This window comes from Garra rufa, chromosome 2 (genome assembly GCF_049309525.1).
Source record: "Garra rufa chromosome 2, GarRuf1.0, whole genome shotgun sequence".
NCBI classification, from domain to species: domain Eukaryota; kingdom Metazoa; phylum Chordata; class Actinopteri; order Cypriniformes; family Cyprinidae; genus Garra; species Garra rufa.
The window spans coordinates 9,569,949-9,592,858 of NC_133362.1; the positions used below are offsets into that span (position 1 = coordinate 9,569,949).

The window sequence follows — 22,910 nt, forward strand, 5'->3', positions numbered from 1 at the left end:
TCAGTGCCGTTAAGTGGCTGAAGCTCATGATGTTTTGGCTACAGACACGTGTCCTCTCACATGAGACGGATCATTATAGTTTGTTTATGGGAACTGTTGTGTTGTGAAATTAAAATAGGCTGGTGTAAACTTCATTATGGGAATAGATGAGAGAAAATCACCTCTTCCTGTTGAGCTTAGATAAATGTTTGTCTCAAACTGCGTTGAAATGCAACACTGATGATGATCGCCCCGTCACATCAAGGGAATTTATAATGCTATAGACTGTACAGTATCATTCACACTCACAGCTTGTTTTATGCATTTCCAAACTTAATTTTTTCTTGCTTTCTTTACTCAGTGTTTATATGTTTTAAATGCATTCAGCTTTTTCTCCTTTGTCAACAAGTAATCAGTAAAAGGAGATACATTTCTGCAAAGTCTAGTTGAGCTGTTTTATGCATTTCATCATGCATAATGAATATGCATAATTTATACGTTCATGGGATTTGAACCCATGACCCTGGCATTGCTAGCACCGCTGCTTTATTGTATTTTCTATTCATTAGAGCTCTTAGCAACATTTTGGGATTTGCTACTGTTTTATTTTGGTTTTAAAATAAATTCAAAATGAAATGCAATATGTGAGATACAGCCAAATACGGTTTTTGTTGTTGATGAAAATTCTTTAATAATTGATTTTTTTTTATTATTACTACAAAGAATTGTGCCACTTATAGAGTGGTTTGGCTGGAGTACTAGTTCTCTCCCACACTGTTTGATTTCTTTGTCTCAAATCCAAAGCACAAACCAGAGAACCTTGTGGGAATTTCAAATAGGTTTGATTGTGTTCATTTTGGCAGTGTTGAATTAGTGTGAACATGAGTCAGTGAAATCAGATTTGACCCTGTCTGCCTCCTTAATGCACAGACCAGGTCTTTTTTTTACCAGATGAAAAATGAAAAGATGTTTGTCTTTGTTTAATTTTCTGACACGACTGTCCTTTTTTGACTGACGTCATCTAGTCAATGTGAGATGCTGTTCGCAAGCCAAATGACTTTTTTAATCTGACATGTTTTTCAAGTGAAACAGGAAAGACAAATTGATTTTATCCATCAGGAATTGGTTGGATCATGGAAAATGGGGGCGATAATTGTTTTGAATGTTAGATGTCTGTTTCAAAGGATTGTCTATTAAAGATAACATTCTCTACAACCGCAGAGTTTGTAAAGTAGTCTGAAGCTAATAAGGTTTTTTAATTATATTGTCATTGAAAGCATTGAATTTAAGTTCATAGAGTTAATTACACCCTGATGCTTTGTCACAGTCTCTGCACATTATTAGTTACAGTAATTTAGTGTTGATGTATGCCTGAGGTGCTGTGATGCTAATTTGCAGTCACATCACTTCATACATGCGGAGTGTCTAACCAGACCCTGGTAGAACATAATTAGTCACTAGCTCTAGCACACTATATAGATTGATTCCGTGCAATTAGCTGAGACAATGTGGACCCCATCTTATTGATTCAGGTAGTAGCTTGCAATCTGTCATCTGAACGTCGTCGGCATGTGCGATGGATTCATGCGATGTGTCCTAAGTGCTTTGGTGTGGTTTATGTGGGGCTTTGTTTCCAGTAAAAATCTCAAGAGTGGTCAGTTCAATTACTGTTCTTTTCCTTAAATTGATTTTGTCCTGCTAGTGAAGAAAAAAACCTGCTGTTTAAGAACCTGAAGAAATAAAGAGCCTTTTTACCAAAGTGAACTGTCATAGAAGTCAAAATGTCAGCAGAGAAGGCCAAACCGGATGAAAAATGAGTGTAAAATTACCCAGAATATTCACTGAAAAATGGATACCAGAATACTATTTTTTCTTTCTTCACCAGACCCTCCTGTTGTGGATCCAGTCCTGTTGGATGTTCGTTCTCAAACGCTTGCGACGGTCAATCTCCGATGCCTGGTTCTCAAGTCCAATCCAAACCGAATAGCCAGCGCCCGCTGGTACCGTAACGGGATGCCCATCCGAACCCCACCGGTGGACCCTCAAAGTGTCCCTCAGCTCCGGTTCAAACTAGACCCCACTAATAACGGCACTTATGAGTGCAAAGTGAGCAATGGAGTTGGGACCTCAACCTGCACCTTCATTGTGTCTGGTGAGTTGTCAAAAATGTATATTTTGGGTGCTGTACCTTATGAAAAACCTTTATATCAAGGGTCATCAAAGTTGCATAAACTGCTTACACTAGTTATATAAGTTAGTCATCCAATTTGTGTCTTTAACAAGTCAGTAACATAAAAAGGCAGAGTGATTTACACTACTAGTCAAAAGTTTTTGGACAGTAAGATTATTTAAGTTTTTCAAAGAAGTCTCTCCTGTTCACCAAGCCTGCTTTTATTTGATCCAAAGTACAGCAAAAACAGTAAAATTTCGAAATATTTTTACCATTTAAAATAACTGTTTTCTATTTGAAACTTTTTAAAATGTAATTTATTTCTGTGTTTTTAAAGCTGAATTTTTAGCATCATTACTCCAGTCACATGATCATTCAGAAATCATTTAAACATTCGTGTTTGCTGCTCAAAAACATTTATTATTATTATGTTGAAAAAAGCGGAGTAGAATTTTTTTAGGTTTCTTTAATGAATAGAAAGTTTAGAAGGAGAGCATTTATCTAAAATAGAAATCTTTTGTAACTTTCATCATCACTTTTGATTAATTAAAAGCATCTTTGCTAAATAGAAGTATTAATTTCTATAACCCCACCCCCATAAATACTCAACTATTGTCCTCAACTGTTTTAATAACAATAAAAAATAATTCTTGAATAGCAAATCAGCATATTAGAATGATTTTTGAAGGAGCATGTGGCACAGAAGACTGGAGTAATGATGCTGAAATTTTAGCTTTGATTACAGGAACAAATTGTGTTTTTAAATTTATTCAAATAGAAAACAGTTATTTTAAATAGTAAAAATATTTCTACATTTTACTGTTTTTGCTGTACTTTGGATCAAATAAATGCTGCAGGCTTGGTGAGCAGAATGGACTTTTTCTACAAACGTAAAAAACGTTACTGTGTAAAACCTTTTGACTTTTAGTGTAATTCGAATCTGAAAAATTAGACTTAATTACCCATTGGATAACTGCAAGTTGGTCAGACTAGTTCATCATAATCAACTAGTTTAACCCCACAAGTTTGGCCAAGCTGGTCTATTAACCCTAACTGTGTTAACCAAGATGGATTAGTAGGTCAGCCTGGACCCAAAAGCTGTTGATCACCAATGACCAATGATGACCAAATATTTAGAAATGTAGAGTTTGATTCATTTCAGCGAATCAGATATTTGAAGTAGTTTCAGAAAATACTTTTTATGCCTGTACATCAAATGTTGTTCTCAGTTTAGTCGACTTTAGCTGCAGATTCATAAATGATTAATCCAGACAGGTTTTGTGACTCAGAAGAACGATTCTTTCAGACATCACTATAGCTACCTAAACCAGCTTAGACAAACTAAAGACCTTAAATGACTGGCTTGAACCAAATCATATGAAACCACTGGTTTAAACCGGATCAAACTGGATCTTCCATCTGGGATTGCATAATCTCTTCTGCTTGCTTTCCTGGAAAATGAATAGCATTAAAATTAAAATTAGCATATTTTATGTGAAAAACGACTGTCACTCATTCCTTACAGTTGAGTTTGCCAGCTTTGTTAGCTACTATGCTAGTTGATGATGTAGAAATCTGCCAAGAAAGGCCACACGGTGATGTGGCACTATACAGTACACTTCCAAAAGGCCCAGGTGTTTCTGTTCTCTCTATGTGGGGGGGAAAAATTGGCTCGAGTCTTTGCAGACTTGTAAGGTTTTTCCTTCTCAGTAGGGTCTTATCTTTAGCTTTGCCAACACGTCTTGACAGCTGAGCGGTGCTAATGCTATCAGCTAGTATTATCGTCACACTCTAATATGACTGCTGTTATAAGCCTAACTGCTATGGAACATGCAGATTTGATAATATTGTAAACACAAAAAGTGTTGCAGCATTTAGCTTGTAAATATACTTACTCTGATTCATGTGAAAGGCATTTTGGCAAACATGTACCCAAGCTGACAAAAATATCTTCTAAGAGTGTTTTCTAACATTCCTGTTAAGCTATTAAAACATTTCGAAATTATTTTAATTTTTTAAATATTTAGATTTTTTATTATCATTTTTGTCATGATAATGATAAAGTTACTTTCCAGTGTTTTTTGAACCATCTAAACTAGAAGTAGTGTTTAAAAAGTTACTAAAATGTTTCAGAAACGTTTATGTAAATATTTTATTTGTAAACATCTTACTTTTTTCGCTTTTTCAGTTGTCATAAAATTAGTGAGCTAAGCCAATAGTAGAACTGACAGTGTCATGTAAACATGAAAAAAAGCGGAGGAACAGACAAACCAATTTAATTGAGTCATTTACTCTGGAACCACTCTGATTGATTCAAACCTGTGACTTCGATCATTCAGTTGAAGTGGTTCACTAGCAAAAACCAGATCAAAAGAGCCATTCATTTTCGAATTTCGACATCGCTTGTAATGATTTTTAAAAGCGCATATAGTTATGAGTAAAAACTTTGAAACTCTGAATCTGTTAAACCATTGCATCACAAAATGATGTACTGTTTCGCAGCTCTCCAATCGGATTGCGTATCATGAATCATTTGATTCAGATCAGGAAATTAAAGCTCGTATCTTGAATCATTTGATTTAGTTTGAGTCTTCGGTGCGCGTTAACAAATCATTTGATTTGGATTGGAGCAAAATCATTTGATTCAGATTGGGACTTGTCAAATCTTGTAAATCAAATTGATTCTGATCAGAAATTCGGAGAGTGAGTTTGTAAGTCTTTTGATTCAGATCAGAACTTCAGAGCAGGTTTAAATTATTCAATTCGTGCCCCAATCTGAAATGATGGTTTGCAAATCATTATTCAGATCGCAACTACACAGCATGGATCACGAATCATTTGATATAGTTCGGAACTACGGAGCAGCTTCTCAAGTCTCGATTCAGATCAGATCTTCGGAGCATGAATTGTGAATCAGTTGAATGAGATTGGGACTTTGGTGCAGTTTTGCAAAGCATTTGATTCAGATCAGGACTTTCGGAGAGCATATTGTGAATCATTCAATTTAGATTGGGACTTCGCAGTGGGTTTGTGAGTCTTTTAATTCAGATCGGAACTTCAGAGAAGGTTTAAATGATAAAATTCTTACTCCGATCTGAAATGATGGTTAGCGAATCATATTTTAAATCGCAACTACACAACATGGATCACAAATCATTTGATATAGATCGGAACTTCGGAGTGGGTTCGCGAGTCGTTTGATTCAGATCAGAACTTCTGAGCATTTATCGTGAATCAGTTGATTCAGATTGGGACTTCAGAGCAGGTTTGCAAAGCATTTGATTCATTCGGGATTTTCGGAGAATGTATTGCGAATCATTTGATTCAGATCAGGACTTTAGAGCAGGTTCATGAATCCTTTGATTTGTCATTTCTTTCTTTTTTTATGATCTCTATTTTTATTTAAACAGAACAAAACATCAAACCAAGGGAGTACAGTAATAAAAACAAAACAAACAAAAAAGAAAAAGAGTACACAAATACAAATCCATTAAGAAAATTCACCATTGTTTTATTTTAGTAATGTGTAGTAAATAGTGTAGTAAATTTTTGTATGGGATGTAGTAACAGCCCAAAACATAAAAACTGACACAGCATAACAGGCACATTTTTTTCCCCTCACAAAAAGTACTGCAAAAGTTAAATTTATTTGATCCGTAGCACAAGACAAAATATAAAACATATTTATTTTGAACACTCCGCAGTAGTGCAGTTCCATTTGGTGACACTAAATCACACAGTTCTCCTTTAATGAAATGCGCGTCCTTCATTGATGCTCTAGATAATTGGTTCTCACCCAGAGGGGTCGTGACCCAATAATGGCTTTTTTTCTGCAATAATAAAATGCAATTAACTATGCATACCTGGAATGGCAAACAAATTTACCATATTATATTCAGTGCAACAGCAATGTCTAGAAGCAGAACTGCTGATATTGCAATTGAGCATCCACCTTCCAGTTCTTTTATCTGTACAAAACAGCTCATTATGCTGTTTGATATTGCAAACTGGTGTTTCATATTTTATTATTTTAATGCATTGTCATTATTATAATGACGGGTATATATTGTAGCGCAAATAGTTTTACTATATAAGTGCAATCAAATGCATTGCACATGTGGCAAAACAAGGTGGCTGAGATGGTAGTAGTCTTTTTAAAGTATTTGACTTACAAGACTAACTAGCTCTTTTTTGTTTGTTTGTTCATTTAGCTCAGCCGTATAATGCAGAGTTTTACTACGACACTCCGAACCCCATTCGCACCTTGAAGAACAATTATTCCTACATCTTACAGTGGACGCAGAAAGAGCCCGGTGCTGTGGACAAAATCATCGGCTACTGGGTCAACGTCCAACAGGTAAAGCAAACACCCACAGACACTGGAAGCTTAATATTTACTGCTTCTTTCTTTCTTCCATTCTTTCTCTCTCTGCGTTGGCTTAGTGGGAGGTGGATGAGTAGAATAAGTGTGTTTGTAATAGGAGTCAGGGGAATAGTGTGCTCTATGTAGGGAGCAGACAGCGGATCGATCACTGCTTGTACTGCATTAAAGAGACTCTCAGAACCCCACCGGCCCGACACAAGAACACGAATGCAGCCTGATTGGCTCTGTATTTCATCCCTGCTGGAAAAAAAACAGGTCATACACCCTAAGGTGCTCTTTTAAGGAACATGGTCAACCAGGTCCACCAGCTTGTAGTCTGTATGATAAACAACAAGCTTGGATTAAAATACAGTGTCGCTAGAAGCCATTTCTTAGGTCATGTTTCTTCTCTAGTGTCATTGATAAATAAATAGGCCTATGAGGTCGACCTCGCAGGCCTCTTTGGACGAAAATATTGGCGTTAGCACAAATGAATCGCAAATTGAAGTTGCATATTTATAACATGCGCAAACCTATTGTGTTTGGTAGCTTGAGTTCTCCACAGAGACGAATGTCCTCATTGTGTCCATCAGACTCGACTTCGCCAGGTGGGATTGGATGCTCATGTATAGCTAACTTTATTTCACACCCATGCAGCAGGAATTCACATAGTTCCTGGCTTTTGACCTTCATCCCTGAGTCAGCAGTGTGAGGCATGAATATCCGCTTTGCATTTCTGTATGGTTTAGTGGAGCATTGTCCAAAGTACAGTCTGGATAGTTTGCTAAAAAATGGAAATATGTCCCAGTTTCCACTGTAAGGCTCACTGACTGAAAAGGTACAGTAGTATCTTCAGTGTTGTTAACCACTGTAGGCATTGAAATATTTGATATTTGACATTATTTAACAGTTTAAATATTGCATTTTTAGTCTGGTCAGCAGTCTAGCAGCACTCTTCAGTGTTAACTGTTCGAAAACCAATTATGAATGCATGAATTGCGTAATGCTTCACTTTTAAATAGAGAAAGAGGCAAGATGTGATTTGACAACCATTTCATGATAGAAATGTTGACAACCAATAGTAATAACCAGTGATACACAACTTTTTTTTGTCAAATTTCGCTGTTTTGAATTGAAAAAACTGGCTTTTCATGTACATGATTGAATGTTATTCAGCATATTAGGTGCACAAATAAGACTGAACGGATGCATTTATGAGAAGGAAAAAGTGTATATATATATATATATATATATATATATATGTGACCCTGGACCACAAAACCAGTCTTAAGTCGCTGGGATTTATTTGTAGCAATAGCCAAAAATACAATGTATGGGTCAAAATTATTGGTTTTTCTTTTATGCCAAAAATCATTAGGAAATTAAGTAAAGATCATGTTCCATGAAGATTTTTTGTAAAATTCCTACTATAAATATATAAAAATGTAATTTTTGATTAGTAATATGCATTGTTAAGAACTTAATTTGAAGAACTTTAAAGGTTATTTTCTCAGCATTTTTATTTTTTTTGCACCCTCAGATTCCAGATTTTCAAATAGATGTATCTCGGCCAAATATTGCCCTATCCTAACAAACCATACATCAATAGAAAGCTTATTTATTGAGCTTTCATATGATATATACATCTCAGTTTTGTAAAATTTAACCTTATGACTGATTTTGTGGTCCAGGGTCACATATATATATGAAATGTATTGTTTTTAAGCAGTTCAAATTGATTACTTCATAAAAAGTCTTATTCTTGTTCATTTACATTTTTTTCTTCATTCCCTTAAATCCTCCATTTAAATACTTAGTTTAATTACTTGAAATAAAAGAGACCATTACCATCTGGGTCTTTTTAAAAGAATTGTTAAAGGCATGGTTTGCTTTAGAGTCCTTTTAGCTGCAGATGTATTATGTGCTCATTTATCTGTACTTTTATTCTAGATATTAGGGATGCATTGAAATGAAAATTCTTGGCCGAAGCCAAACTAAATTACACACTGGGCTGAAGGCTGATTACCGAACGCATTTTTTTCGTGATTTTCCCCATGTATTTTGACATTTTTTCACCATTGCATACATTAAATAGCCAATGTTTGCTTTTTACAGATTTGTCTTGCGTTTCAAAGACAAAAATCAATTACAAAACAACAATTTAAAAATATTTATTTAACACTGAACATTTTTAACATTCTAATAGACATTATAGCCTGCCAGCAAATTAACTTAAAATAAGTTAGTAAAATAATATTCTTTGATCATTTTTAAGACCCCCTTCTTGAATCAGGCATGTGTTTTTTATGTATAAATAAATGCAGCCATTCTGAGCAAAGGAGAATGAAAGTATTTTTGTGTAAATTTTTAGTTCAAGTTCCCCTTTAACAAAATAAATTTACTTGAAGCATAACTTAAGTTGCTTTTCTAGACTATATATTGAATATAAGGGTATTTAGTTTTACTGTGCTGGCAGATTATTTGACTTGCTTTTAACTAGTTTTTTTTCTAACACAAGAGAAAATATCTGCTAGTGGAGGAAAACAAAATATACACATATTAAAGGTATTTTTTTTTAAAACGGGCCTTAATATGTTACGCAGTGTTATTTCTCAAGTAAACAGGTCTTGTTTTAAGCATCTTAGATATTTTAACTGGAAAACAAGTCAAAACAGATACGCTGCCTTTAATATACAGTACAATACTTTCTTTTTGGTCAAAAATATTGCAGGCGAATCGATTAATCACGATTAATCTCATCCAAAATAAAAGTTTATGTTCACATAATATGTGTGTACTGTGTATATTTATATGTATATATAAATATTCACACATACATGTATATATCTAAGAGATATATGTAATATATATTAATATTAATATGTATTATAAATCATAAATAAATATATGTATATAAATATAATATATATTTATTATTATTATTATTATATTTATTTAATATTTTGTAAATTTTTACTATTCAAAATAACTGCTTACTGTTTGAATATATTTAAAATTTTAATTTCTTCTTGTGATTTCAAAGCTGAATTTTTAGCATCATTACTCCAGTCACATTATCCTTCAGAAATCATTCTAATATTCTGATTTGCCGCTCAATTTTTTATTATTATTATTATTATTATTATTATTATTATTATTATTATTTGTTGAAAACAGCTGAGTAGATTTTTTTCAGGTTTCTTTGATGAATAGAAAGTTCAGAAGAACAGCATTTATCTGAAATAAAAATCGTTTGTAACATTATGAATGTCTTTATCATCACTTTTGATCAATTTAAGCATCCTTGTTAAACAAAGTATTAATTTCTATAATTTCTTTACCAAAAAAAAAAATTATACTGACTCCATATACTGTATAATGTTACAAAAGCTTTTTATTTCAAATAAATGCATGATTTTTGGATCTTTCTATTAATTAAAGAATCAAAAAATAAATGTACTGTTAAATAAATGTAACGATTTTAAATATTCATTATAATAATAATAATAATAATAATAATAATAATAATAAATGTTCTTAAACAGCAAATCAGCATATTAGAATGATTTCTGAAGGATCATGTTACACTGAAGACTGGAGTAATGATGCTACAAAAATTAGCTTTGATCACAAGAGTAAATTACATTTTAAAATATATTTAAATAGAAAACCGTTATTATAATAGTAAAAAAAATTAGTTTTTGCTGTATTTTGGAAATCTATTATTTAGTACTGAAATTCATTTTTAAAAATTGTTTAATTAAATTTATAGTTTAATTAAATCAAAATACATACTTTGTGTGTTTTATGTATTTTTACGCATTATGCTGTAAACCAAATTCAATTGAATCCAATCACATCAAGTCAGCTTACTAAGATATAGGCAGAGCCGATGTTTAGTCCAAATAGGGCAATGTTTTGATCAAATAAACTACATCTTTGAAGCATTCACCGGGATTCCCTCCACCCCCTGTGTGTCCTAGTTGAAATCTGGCCACCCTGCTCACAAACAAACACCCTCAAAACATCTCGGGACGACCCCGGCATCAACGCGCTCTCGCCACAGAAACCGTGCGCGCTTTGTGACTCTTCATCAGATTTTTTGATTCTGACGTCCTAATCATCTATTCATAGAAACCTGGCCCAGAGGGGGGCGGCAGGAACGGAAGAGCGCCGATGAATTATGGAAGGAGGCAGGAATCAAAGCGAACGGGGAGGGGGAGATTAGCCACTTGTCTTTGTGTGCATGAATAGCTAATCTTCCCCTCTTTAAAACCTTACCTTAAGTAAGAGTCTACAGGGACCGGTGAATTAACATCCTGACTGCAGCAAGCGTGCATTAACTTTTATGAGTGTGAGCGTGTGCGTGTGTGTGGTGGAGAGGGAGACAGATTATAGATGAGTTTCTCAGTCGACTCAGTTGAGTATATGTGCATATTTGATCATAGTAGAATAACAATGAATGTCTGTGTGTGAAGAGTGAAATATATTTCATTCCGTTTGTGTGTGTATCTATACGGTCAAGGCGGTGCGTTGACGTGTTCATCTGTGTATGAATTTGTCCAAGGTGTCAATGCGCTGCGCTGCACTGCTTTGCAGTGGTAATGTTGATAAATGTTTTATAGACGTTGCTCTGAGAAATGTAGACAAGAAAGGGAAAGGAAAGAGGGGTTAATGAGCTGAAGAAAGCAGTGCCATTGTTTCTCACAGGGACCGGAGCGTTCAATACAAAGAGATTTAGTTTCTAACTTTTGAAATGTCTCTTGTTACTCATCTAGTATTTGGACCATCACAAATATGCACAAGAATAGAAAGCAAATTAACAGTCTGACAAGCACATACTTAATATGGAGATATATATACAGTATGATAGATCATCAAGTAGTTTTTTTTTGACAGATAGATGGAAGAGTCGTGTTTAGGAAAATTATTCTGTAAATGAACTGTCAAACATTAATCACTTTTTATTGTGCTTCACATGCTATCTCACAACTTTACTTGCCTTTTTTATTTGTTGTTTTTAAGTCATTTTATTTTTGGCTTTTCACCATTATTCATATAAAATAATGAAAAATGAATAATTTTATATAATAATTATAATTTAACGGTTTTAATAACAAATTATAATAATTATTATTATTTATTTTATACATATTTGTTTAATTTTTTTTGACTGAAAGCAAAAGCAAAAAAGTAATAAATAGATGAGAATAATAATAATTTTAAATATATATATATATATATATATATATATATATATATAATGTGTTTTCATAAATATTAGTTTATTTATTTATTTTTATTTTTTTTTGACTGAAGGCACAAGCAGAAATTTAATTATTTAAAAAATGTATAATAATTTGATATAAATAACAATAAATAATAATTATAAATAATTCGGAAAAAAATTATTACTTTATATAATTATAATTATTGAATTCTTTTAATAATATTAATAATAATAATAATGATAGTTAATATTATTGTTGTTGATATTATTATTATTATTATTATTATTTAAATAATATATTCCTGCTTTTTGCCTTCAGTCAAATAAATAAAACAAAAATGTATAACAATAATAGTAATAATAATAATAATAATTATTATTAAATATTATTTCCACTTTGAAAGCAATCAAGGATACTCTCTAGAAATGTCAAAACAGAATACAGTTTTTAAAATCAATTATATTTTTAAATTATTATATTTCTGCTTTTGCCTTCAGTCAAAAAAAGTAAATAAAACAAATATTTATAAAATAAAATATTTGTTATTATTACTATGTTGTTGTTATTATTACTATCATTAATAATATATTATTATTATTATTATTATTATTGTTTCCACTTTTAAATCAATCAGATTGATTTCAAATATTTTATAAAAATAGATTATTTTATTATTGTTACTATAATAATAATAATAATAATAATAATTATTATTATTATTATTATCATTATCATTATTATTATTTCCGCTTTTAAATCAATCAGGGATAGTCTCTAGGAATTTTATAACAGAATACAGTTTTATTTTAATTATATTTCTGCTTTTGCCTTTAGTCATAAAAAATAACCAATATTTATACAAATAAATTATATTATTATTATGGTTATAATACAATATTTTATTTATTTATTTATTGGAAATATTATTAATATAGTGTATATACTCTATACTATTTTATTTCATTTTGTTTTGTAATATTTTTTTTCTCTTTTTTACCTCCTTGGAGAAAACGTCCCTGCTAAATGTACATTAGTGCACTCCTTCTTTCTTTTCCTCCGTCACGCTTTCATATACCAGGTGCGCAGAGCGCTTTCATTTCCTCTGAACTTTTCAAAAGAAGAACAAGAACGTTCTCTCGTCTCTCTGAAATGAGTGCTGTGTTTTCAGAGACCGCAGGAAACACCAAGCCTCATTTGTAAAGCCGCGCCGCTTGTTTACCGGTGCGGAAAACCGAGTCCCTCTAGAATAAACGTACGCTGAGTAAGATGAGAAACTTTCATTACCGATTATTATTTTGGGCTCGTTTTTCACACTTTTTTTTCGTTGAGCTAACAAGCTCAATTCTGTATTCAGACATTATTCTAAATTTGCTGACAAACGACAAACTCAGTTTCATCTTTTTAAATGCCATACGTTACTCAACCACCAGAGACTCAAACAGCTGTCCGTATCCGAACCCGAGCACCAATGACAGACCTCAGATCAGTGGGGTGAACCACCTCAGGAGAGAGACAGAGAGAGAGAGTGCATGAATGCATTTACACATCTTTATTGAGCCGTACCTGCAGGGGCAATCCTGCGGCGAGAGAAGCGCGGTTCACAGGCCTCTGCTCACACCTCGCACACCTGTGATATTACAAGAGGGTGAGATCTTACAGCTGTCTGTGTGTGTGTGTGTGTGTGTGTGTGTGTGTGTGTGTGTGTGTGTGTGTGTGTGTGTGTGTGTGTGTGTGTGTGTGTTTAGTACATAAAGCCCTATGTGAGGTGATGTAACCCATAAAGCCGCTACATTCTGCTAGTTCTTCATCCTTTAATGATTCAGTATGTACCATATTCCTAAACACCAGAAACCAAGATCCAGACCTAGACCTATCAAAGACCAGCAGACCGAGACCTGTTGGTCTAACAACCCTTTTAATGAACTGAGAACATGCTGAATATATATAGCTGTTCAGAGTCATGGATTTATTGTGAATTTTTTGTTATGGTGATATAATTTGCTGACATAAGGTACTTTCATAACCTGGCCTGGACACAGTTCATATTTTCACATGCGAACAAGCTGTTATACTGAGCAACAGTTATTCTGAGCAATTCTGAATTTACTGTTTATATAATCTTGACCTGATTTTAGAATTATAGCCAGAGTCGTCCATAACAAGACTGTATTCTTGTTATATATTCTATGTTATATATAGACTTTATAAGTTCGTTTCCAGAATGAAAATTTCCTGATAATTTACTCAACCCCATGTCATCCAAGATGATTTTGTCTTTCTTTCTTCAGCCGCAAAGAAATGCAGTTTTTTGAGGGAAACATTCCAGGACTTTTCTCTATATAATGGATTTCAATTTGTGGTTTCAATGCAGCTTCAAAAGGCTCTACACGATCCCAGCCGAGGAGTAAGGGTCTTATTTGGCTAAATGATCAATAATTTTCTTTTAAAAATATGTATATACATTTTTTAACCACAACGCATTACACTTTACATAATTATGTTGGAAAAGCCATGATCAGTGAAAAACTCCATCTAATTTTTCTCAGAATCGTTCGACATTGTTGTTTGACCTTCTTTTCATGTTCACTTTGTAAACACTGGGTTAGTACTTCCGCCTACGCCATGCATTCGTGATTACGTAATGCGCAAGGTCGAGGTGGTGCAAGATGAGAAGTTGTTGGTAAAAAGCATATAAATTAGTATTTTTCTTAGAAAATGATACTGTAGATTGTTTTGCTAGTTAAGACCCTTATTCCTTGGCTGGGATCGTGTAGAGCCCTTTGAAGCTGCATTAAAAACTGCAGTTTTGACCTTCAACCCATTGGCCACCTTTTAAGTCCACTATATAAAGAGAAAAATCATGGAATGTTTTCCTCAAAAACCTTAATTTCATTTCAGCTGAAGACAATTTCTTTGCGACTAAAGAAAGAAAGACATGAACATCTTGGATGACATTGGGGTGAGTGAATTATCAAGAAATTTCCATTCTGGAAATGAATTACTCCTTTAATTGATCCAGTTGATGTGTTTGACCAATGAATGACATGCTTTTATTTGGAGTTTTTATATGGTTTGAGAACTAGTTCCCTACATAAAGCTTAAAAATCTATTCAAATGTTATAATAAGTTATTTGTAGGGCTGCCCTCAACTAAAGATTTTTCTAGTCCACTAGTAGTCGTTCATTTTAAGCATTAGTCAGCGCATACAAAAAAGCTTGCCGCAGCACACTGGACGATATAATAATTATGAATGTTTCAGGGAAAAACATCCAGGAGATTGCATTAACGTTTCAATTTAATTTGTTGATAAACTAGTGCTTTTTTGTTTTTCATGTCTGTAAGGCAAGTATTCACACAGTTTAGAAGTTTTGCGCTCAAGTTCATAGAGGCCGAGATGGCAGAAAGAACGTCCTGTTTGCTTTTATTATTTTACAAAAGCTCAACTTTTCGTTGTTATTCTGTTTGCACACTAATAAACCGTACAGTCTTTACAGATTCGAAAGATGTATTACTTTTATCTGTATAGCCAAAAATGACGGACTATTTTAAGAGCAAGTGATTGCACCGGCGCTTCCATCTGTCATGCAGTGAGCGCACTACTGTTCAGCTTTCACACTCTGCACAGACACTTGAATAGCGCACATTTTTCTACATTAACATTAGATTGAGCAGCCATGTAAAGTTGCTACTACAAACATCTTTCAGACAAAAAGGCATATTTGACGTCGATGAATGATAGGTGAGCGTTTGGATGTCCCGCCCAATGTACTATATTACCACATAGACCTGCCGTTAGCGTTCTGTCCGTCACGGACTGTGTGACTTCGCCACTTTTTTCTGCGACTGTGATTAATAAAATTTTGGTTGACCAAGCCTCTTCTCATTGACTTAGTCGCCTATTAGGGAATAGCCCTACTTATTTCTGACATTACCTTCACCACACACATCTGTCTTTGTCTAACTTTCAAATGCATTTGAAATATCAATGTTTGCTGATTTATCTATCACCCATGGGGTATTTAGAAGCAGAGCTGATAGGAGAGGATAAGAGATGAGAGTATGTGTTTATATTTACCCAACATGCCCTGCTGTAGGTCAGCATGTGACAAACTAAATTATGTCTGACCTTTCACTTCATGACATGCTGTGAAACTACAGCTAGTTGTGAACAGGTCTTTATCAATACAAAAAAATGAAGCAGGTTGATTTGTGGTAGTCTGGGGGGGGGGTATGACAAAAAAGTAAGTTACAATAGCCCCTGGTCTCTTTTAATGGATGTGTGACTGATGAAGAAGACTGGAAGTATATGTATCGATGTCTGATACATTGCAAGGTAACAAACAAATGAATGAAAAAAGACATTCTGAGGTAAAAGATTGGGAGGTAGAAAACTTGTGTGTGAGTACAGGCTTTACATATGAGGGCCAAAGAACCTCATTAATATAGTGAAACATAACATTTTATTTGTACACACTAATTAAAATGCTAATTTATACATTGCAAAAATTTAAATATTACAATAATACAGTTCCACGCAGGAATTTTTGTTACTAGCTATTTGTTACAAGACCTTAAGCGTTTAAACTTGCAGATAACAAAACTGCTGTGCGCTTATAATAAACAGAACATTACTGTACATTGAAGTAGATGGTAATATGGTTATTGTTATACACTTATCATTCTTGGTGTGAACAGACATTTGATTTTGGTCTTCCTCTTCTTCGATTTCTTTGAATATTCCAAGCGTTTTTTCCCCCCAAGAAGTTTGTTCTTCTCATGTGAACGAAATATGTAAGCCTTGGTTTGATTGTGTTGTTGTTATTATTATTATTATTAGGGGTTCAAGTGTGTAGTGCTGAAACCCTATTGCAATAGTTAGAATAGCCAAGGATCAGCAATCTCCATGTAAAACTTGATCGGGCAGACCAAGCTGTTAGTCATAAAGACTTGAAATTTGGAGGAATGGTAGTACTCACACCACCTACAAGGTCACTAAGGCCTGCCCCAATCGGCCTGACGGGGGCGCTACAGTGATCAAGAGAATGAAATCCCTCATAACTTCAAACCCATTAGTTGCAAGCTCAGGTGTCTTATGTTGTTGGAAGCCTTGGCTCGTGCCCGCGAAACGAGAGTATTTTGCATTTTGCATTTGCGTGTCTCAAAAAACATGGCTGCCATAGGTTGATGAACTTTGAGCACCTATAAGACAAGGTTAACAGAGGTTGATCAGAACGAAACTCGGTTGGCCTGTTTGACTCGCAGCTCTGAAGGTCTGTGAGAAATTTGAAAAAAAATCATAAACTGTGGGGCGCTATCACAGGTGTAAACGATTGTATATTGCACAGTATTTAACACATACGCACGATATTTGGCTCAAGTGTCTTATGTCATTGGAATCCTTGACTCATGCCTGCAAAAGTTTTGAGTATTTGCATTTTTTGAAGTGCCTACTTTTGCGAACTAGTCCTAGGTTTTTTCACCTGATCGGAATCAAACCAGTGCAGGAAGATTCTCTGGATAGTGAATATCAATAATTATAAAAAAAAAAAAAAGTTGAACTTTCGACTCTCCATCACAAAGGAATGCCAAAAGTTTAAAAGGGGCCGCCTTTAGTAAAACAGCTATAACTTTTGAACGGAATGAGATATCTTTGCCAAACTCACAATGCGCATGTAAGGGCCAAATCTAAGGTCACAAAGTCACGGAGATTGGTGCTATAAGAGGAAAAAATATAAAAACAGCCATAACTACGCAACCGTTCACATAGTCTTGGTCCAAAGAGCCACAAGCGGCTATAAGGACATTTGCATATCTCAAAAAACATGACCGCCATTAGCTGATAAACTTGGAGCACCTTTTAGACAAGGTTAACTGAAGTCAATCAGAGCGAAACTCGGTGGGCCTGTTTGACTGTTTGACAAGGTCTGTGAGAAATTTGATAGAAATTAGCCACTGCGGGGCGATAAATCATTTCTCAAGGTCGTATATTGCACGTTTTTGCACACATACGCAAGATATCCGTATCATACGATAGACTTACTTTTTTCAAACGACTTTGCCTGTAGAACCACTGCTGTCAATCAAACCGTTTGTTAAATGATTGAAAAAAACCTTTCTTTGCAAATTTGTCCTAGATGTTCACTTAATTTGGGAAAAAAATACTGCAGTACGACTGTCTGGACTCTCTAGGTCAATAATTATCAAAAAATATTGAAATTTACCCTTTGGGAAGCTCTAACAGGGTCGTATAGAAAAGGGACCTGTCCAAATATACCCAAAAGCCTATAAAGCCTAAATGAAAACTCAAAACTTAACAAATACTGATGAGTATATGCGACAGTTGATTCTAAAACGTGCAAAGTTTTAGGGAGATCGGACCACAGCTGGCGCTTTAACAGTCATAAATGTTAAAAAACATCATATTGCTATGGTAGATTACCTGAATTTGCCAAAAATGCTTTTTAAATATTTGATGTAAGTGGTTACAGGCTTGCTAAATAATATGTAATGTCTTTTTTCATATGTGCTTAAATACCTTAAAGCTCTTGAACCCAGGTAATCGCTGCTTGCAGCTATATTATTTTTTTCATACAAACAAATTCTTGATAAAGATCAGTCATTTCATTTAAAGAGAGCTGAATTTGTCATTTTTAAGTAATTTTTTGGACATAAGAAGAAATGCTATCAGTTACTTTTTTTTGCAGATTTGTGGACTGATGTGAACATTATAGGAGGGTTTTGTTAATAGTGACAGGATAATTAGTCAGTCACAGTGCTGTCAAATGAATTTTTGTCTGTGTTTTTCATTATATATTTAGCATTATATAAGATTTGATGTCATATTTGGTTTGCTTAATTAATGTAAAATCAATTATTCTCTCATCCTATCTTTTTTTTATTAAGCACTGCCACCCTTTCCTTCTTGGAGAAAACACCTCTGGTCTCTGTGTGTGTGTGTGTGTGTGTGTGTGTGTGTGTGTGTGTGTGTGTGTGTGTGTGTGTGTGTGTGTGTGTGTGTGTGTGTGTGTGTGTGTGGTGATTTAGATGAGGAGAGATACGCAGAAAATGTCTGTTAACAGAGAAGAGCAGCCAAGCAGAGACAATTTATCTGTGACTTTTACAAGGCGCACGTTTCCGTGTGTGTGTGTGTGCACGCGTTGGATACGGCTGTTAAGTCTTGGCATACATTGTGTAGGCTCAAGTGGGTTTAGTGTTAGAGACGTGGCGCACACACTCCATGTTGCTGTGGTGAACAGCCCAGTAACGGGTTTACGGTGGCACTTAATTAGACAGATAACAAATGTGTTTGACCTCACTAGCCAGGTTAACATCACAGCTACACATCTACTTCCTTTCCTGGAAAAGGGGGAACAAAGGATGAATAGGAAGCTTTACATGTACACTTCTTCATGTGTGTCGTGTTTGGAGGGAATGCCGGCAGGTTTACCTGCTGCCCGGGTCTCCATGCGGAGCTGAAGATAATTTCTCATTCCATTGTGCACTGTTTCCATGGGGCCGCTGCCATGTTTCCCATAATTCCACATGGAAAAGCCTGGACTGCCACAGTGCCGCTGGCCCTGTGATTACCACACTTCCTCCGGGAGTGAGAGCTGACCTGGAACAGCTCACTGCACATTCATTTCATCTAATAAGATACAGCTAATAGTATGAGATCATATCGGTGAAGGTTTTTGCGGTACCAGACAGAACTGCAACCTGTTTGTTTGTATGAATAGACAAAATAATCAAAAGCTAAATATGGCAAACATACATTAGCAAGTCAATTAAGCCAATTTTTAGATATATTTTAAATCTATTTGGCCAAATATGTTGCTAATATGTAATTTAAAATACATTACATATATCTTATTTATCGACACTCTACCGTAAATCCCCTAATACAGGCCCGGGACTTTATTTTACTCAAGCGCATCGCGGTCCAGGCCTTTATTAGAAGGAGGCCAGAATTAGAGACAGGCCTCAATTTCTATTTGAGCAAAATGAACTACCAGTAGAATAAAAAAAAGAGATTTTGTGTCTATTTGAACCTATAAAATACTAGGTGCATTTAATAATCGCTCCGCTCCAGCTCCGCTCTGGGTTCATAATTTCCCGCTCCACTCCTCGCTCACTGATATCAGAAACACCGCTCCGCGTCAAAAAAAAAAAAAAACGTTTGAAATACAACGGTCCTGTTCATAACACATATTAAAATAAAAAATACTAAAATAAAATAACAGGAGAGTTTGGAACACTAGTGTGCAAACTTTATTCCTACCACATACAAAGCTAATAACATTGTCAGCATTAAAAGAGTATAACTGCTTTATGCCGTGCAAAGTTTGTAATGAAAATAAAAATACATTTTCGTCAGTTATTTTACCTATATATATATATATTACAGCATATAATTTTAAAATATATTTTGGACCCTTTTTTTTTTGAGGGACTTTCATTATCAGTGCTCTTTAACTGTATTATTATTCAGTTAGCTATGAACATATTGACAGTTCAACTAACTAATGCTTTTTATATCATTCCTCGAGTCAACACTGAGGATGCATTCCTTTATATACAACAAAATCAAGCTTGCCTTGATGCAAAAGTTTGCATTGCATTAGCTGCATTATAGAATGTTTTTATAAAACTGAATTTTCTCCTGTAGTATGCTGCAGTAAATGCTCTCTTTTACAAGTAAAGCGATACATTTAAAGGGAAAATCACAAAGCTCAGGCAAAAAAAAGGCAAACAAACATAAAATGCTAACGTTTCGCAAAGGCATCTTCAGAAATGTCTCAAAGCCAGCAGCATTCAGAGGCATTGTGAGATGTCCCATGGGAAAGCAAAGTACCTCAGAGTAGAGAATGACAAGTTGATCTGTTTCACTGAGCATTCTTAGTCAGCACACTGCTCTTGTGCCTGAGGAAAGACTTCTGAACCTTCTTACAGCAGACCGGCTGGATAGCAGCTGACCTTGCACTCCGCAAATCATTGCACTGAGGGCTTTCTGTGGTTTCATGGTGGTTAGAGATGTATAACTCTGTGTGTGATGCAACCAGTTTTCAACGTAAATTCTATCCTCACTGTGAAAGTGAAAATGCTTATGGTTAAAAAGCCAAATGGTTAGAAGAGTGAGAGTGAGTGCCTGTCCATGGAATCATTGACATTTCTTCTATCTTCCTCGTCCTCATGTTCGGCTTGTCTTCAGTAAATAGTTACCAGTCCAAAATGATGTGAGAACTACTAATGAAACACAAAACTATATGCATTTCATTGTTGTTAGGTGATTTGGTTAAAACCCAGCTGAGGAATGATAATAGCACTACATTTGCATTGCTGTGTCATTATTTTTCCATAAATATCAAAGCTTAATGGTTTTTTTAAATGACTATAAATGCAACTTTTTTATAAACAAGGTATAAATTATTTATGTGTTTTACACAGATGGAAACACAAAAAACATACACATATAAAAATATGTAAATTTCTTGTACTAATATACATATATAAAGTATATATACACTAGCATTCATGAGTTTGGCTCACTAAGTTGTTGTTTTTTTTGGCAAAAAAATGCATTAAAATCAAATGTGAAAATAAAAACATTTATAATTTTACAAATGAATATAATATTATTGCTATTATATATACAGTTTAAGTCAAAAGTTTACATCCACCTTGCAGAATCTGCAAAATGTTAATTATTTTATCCAAAATAAAAGGGTACATACAAAATGCGTGTTTTTTTTAATTTAGTACTGACCTGACTGAGATATTTCACATAAAAGACATTTACATTTAGTCCACAATAGAAAATTATAGTTTTTTTTGAACAGAATGAAATTATGTAAAAAAATTTTGTCTAAATATAATTTTTCATTTAGCACTGCCCCTCAGAAGCTACAGAAGATACTTACATGTTCCCCAAAAGACAAAATAAGTTAAATTTACCCTGATGTTCAAATTCAAAATGTTTTTTTCAGCTTTTAATGCATAATATTTCCCTCTAAAGCATCAGTGAGCATTTGAACCTTCTGTAATAGTTGCATATGAGTCCCTCAGTTGTCCTCAGTGTGAAAAGATGGATGTCAAGATCATACAGTCACTGTTGAAAAGGGTTCGAATACACAAAATTGCTGAAAAGCCAAAGATTTTGTGGTACCTGAAGGAAAAACAAGGTACTCATGAACAGCTATCACTAAACAAACAAAAAACTGCTTATTCAGGTTAATTATTCAGGTAACAACACAGTATTAAGAATCAAGTGTATGTATACTTTTGAACAGGGTCATTTTTATAAATTCAACTATTATTTTCTCTTTCTCTTATTAAACCCTTTTCTCTCTTGTGTGTTTGCAGAACCGACAGACAGTTTTGTCCAAGCAGATCACCACTAAAGAGCCGGTGAAAGGTGTGCTGATGACCTACACGCTGACAGACTTACGTATTCCCCTGTCATATGAGGTCAGCCTCACTCCCATTACCAGCTACGGCTCTGGAAACACGGTTACGCGCACCATCCAGTATTTAGAGCGTAAGTCACCTTAATACCTACACCATACAGTATGCAAGGTCTCAGTTGTTAATTGGCTACTCGCATCTATTTATTTTAATCTTAAGGTTGAAATGCGTTATTTTATGTAGGTAGGAAGGTAGGTAGAAATTATAACATTTTTGATAAACTAGTTTTTTTTTGGGTGGGGGGCAAGCGCATAGCATAGCTGGGCTCGTTGTGCAATGGGAATCAGAGCCAGAATTGTTAAAATCCTCATGATTCCCATCAACAGAGGTCATGCATTTCAAATGTGAGGTTTCACTTTCGGGATTATATGTTAAATTGAGATGTCAAACGTGTGGCAGTCGTCGTGCGTTGAGTTTGCTGATTGCTACAGAACAGCAGGAAAGGGCCAGCAGTTTGGGCACCAGAGCTGAGTCTGGTTCTCAGAAAGTGCTGATAGAATCTAATCCCATTGGATAGTCTTTCAATCTTCAACTCCCAATCTCAGCATTTACTCTAACCAGACCAAAAAATGGCCAAACTTCTAGAATAAATGGACTGCAGGAAGACATGAAACCTTTTTTCTTTGATGTCAAGGCGGTATGCACAAAAATGTGTTTCAGCCCTCTAATTTGATTGGCTGAGTAAACACTGTATGCGGTTTGTATT

At 34.5% G+C, this 22,910-nt stretch overlaps 1 protein-coding gene across 1 annotated transcript in view; it reads left to right on the top strand.

The window, feature by feature from the left end:
* The window catches only part of mdga1 (MAM domain containing glycosylphosphatidylinositol anchor 1), a 287,756-nt gene that overhangs the window by 225,209 nt on the left and 39,637 nt on the right, over nt 1–22,910 (top strand). Inside the window, exons 9-11 of the mRNA XM_073834571.1 lie at nt 1,865–2,131; nt 6,361–6,506; nt 22,103–22,277. Coding sequence (XP_073690672.1) covers nt 1,865–2,131; nt 6,361–6,506; nt 22,103–22,277 — 588 coding nt within the window. The remainder of the gene's footprint in view (nt 1–1,864; nt 2,132–6,360; nt 6,507–22,102; nt 22,278–22,910) is intronic.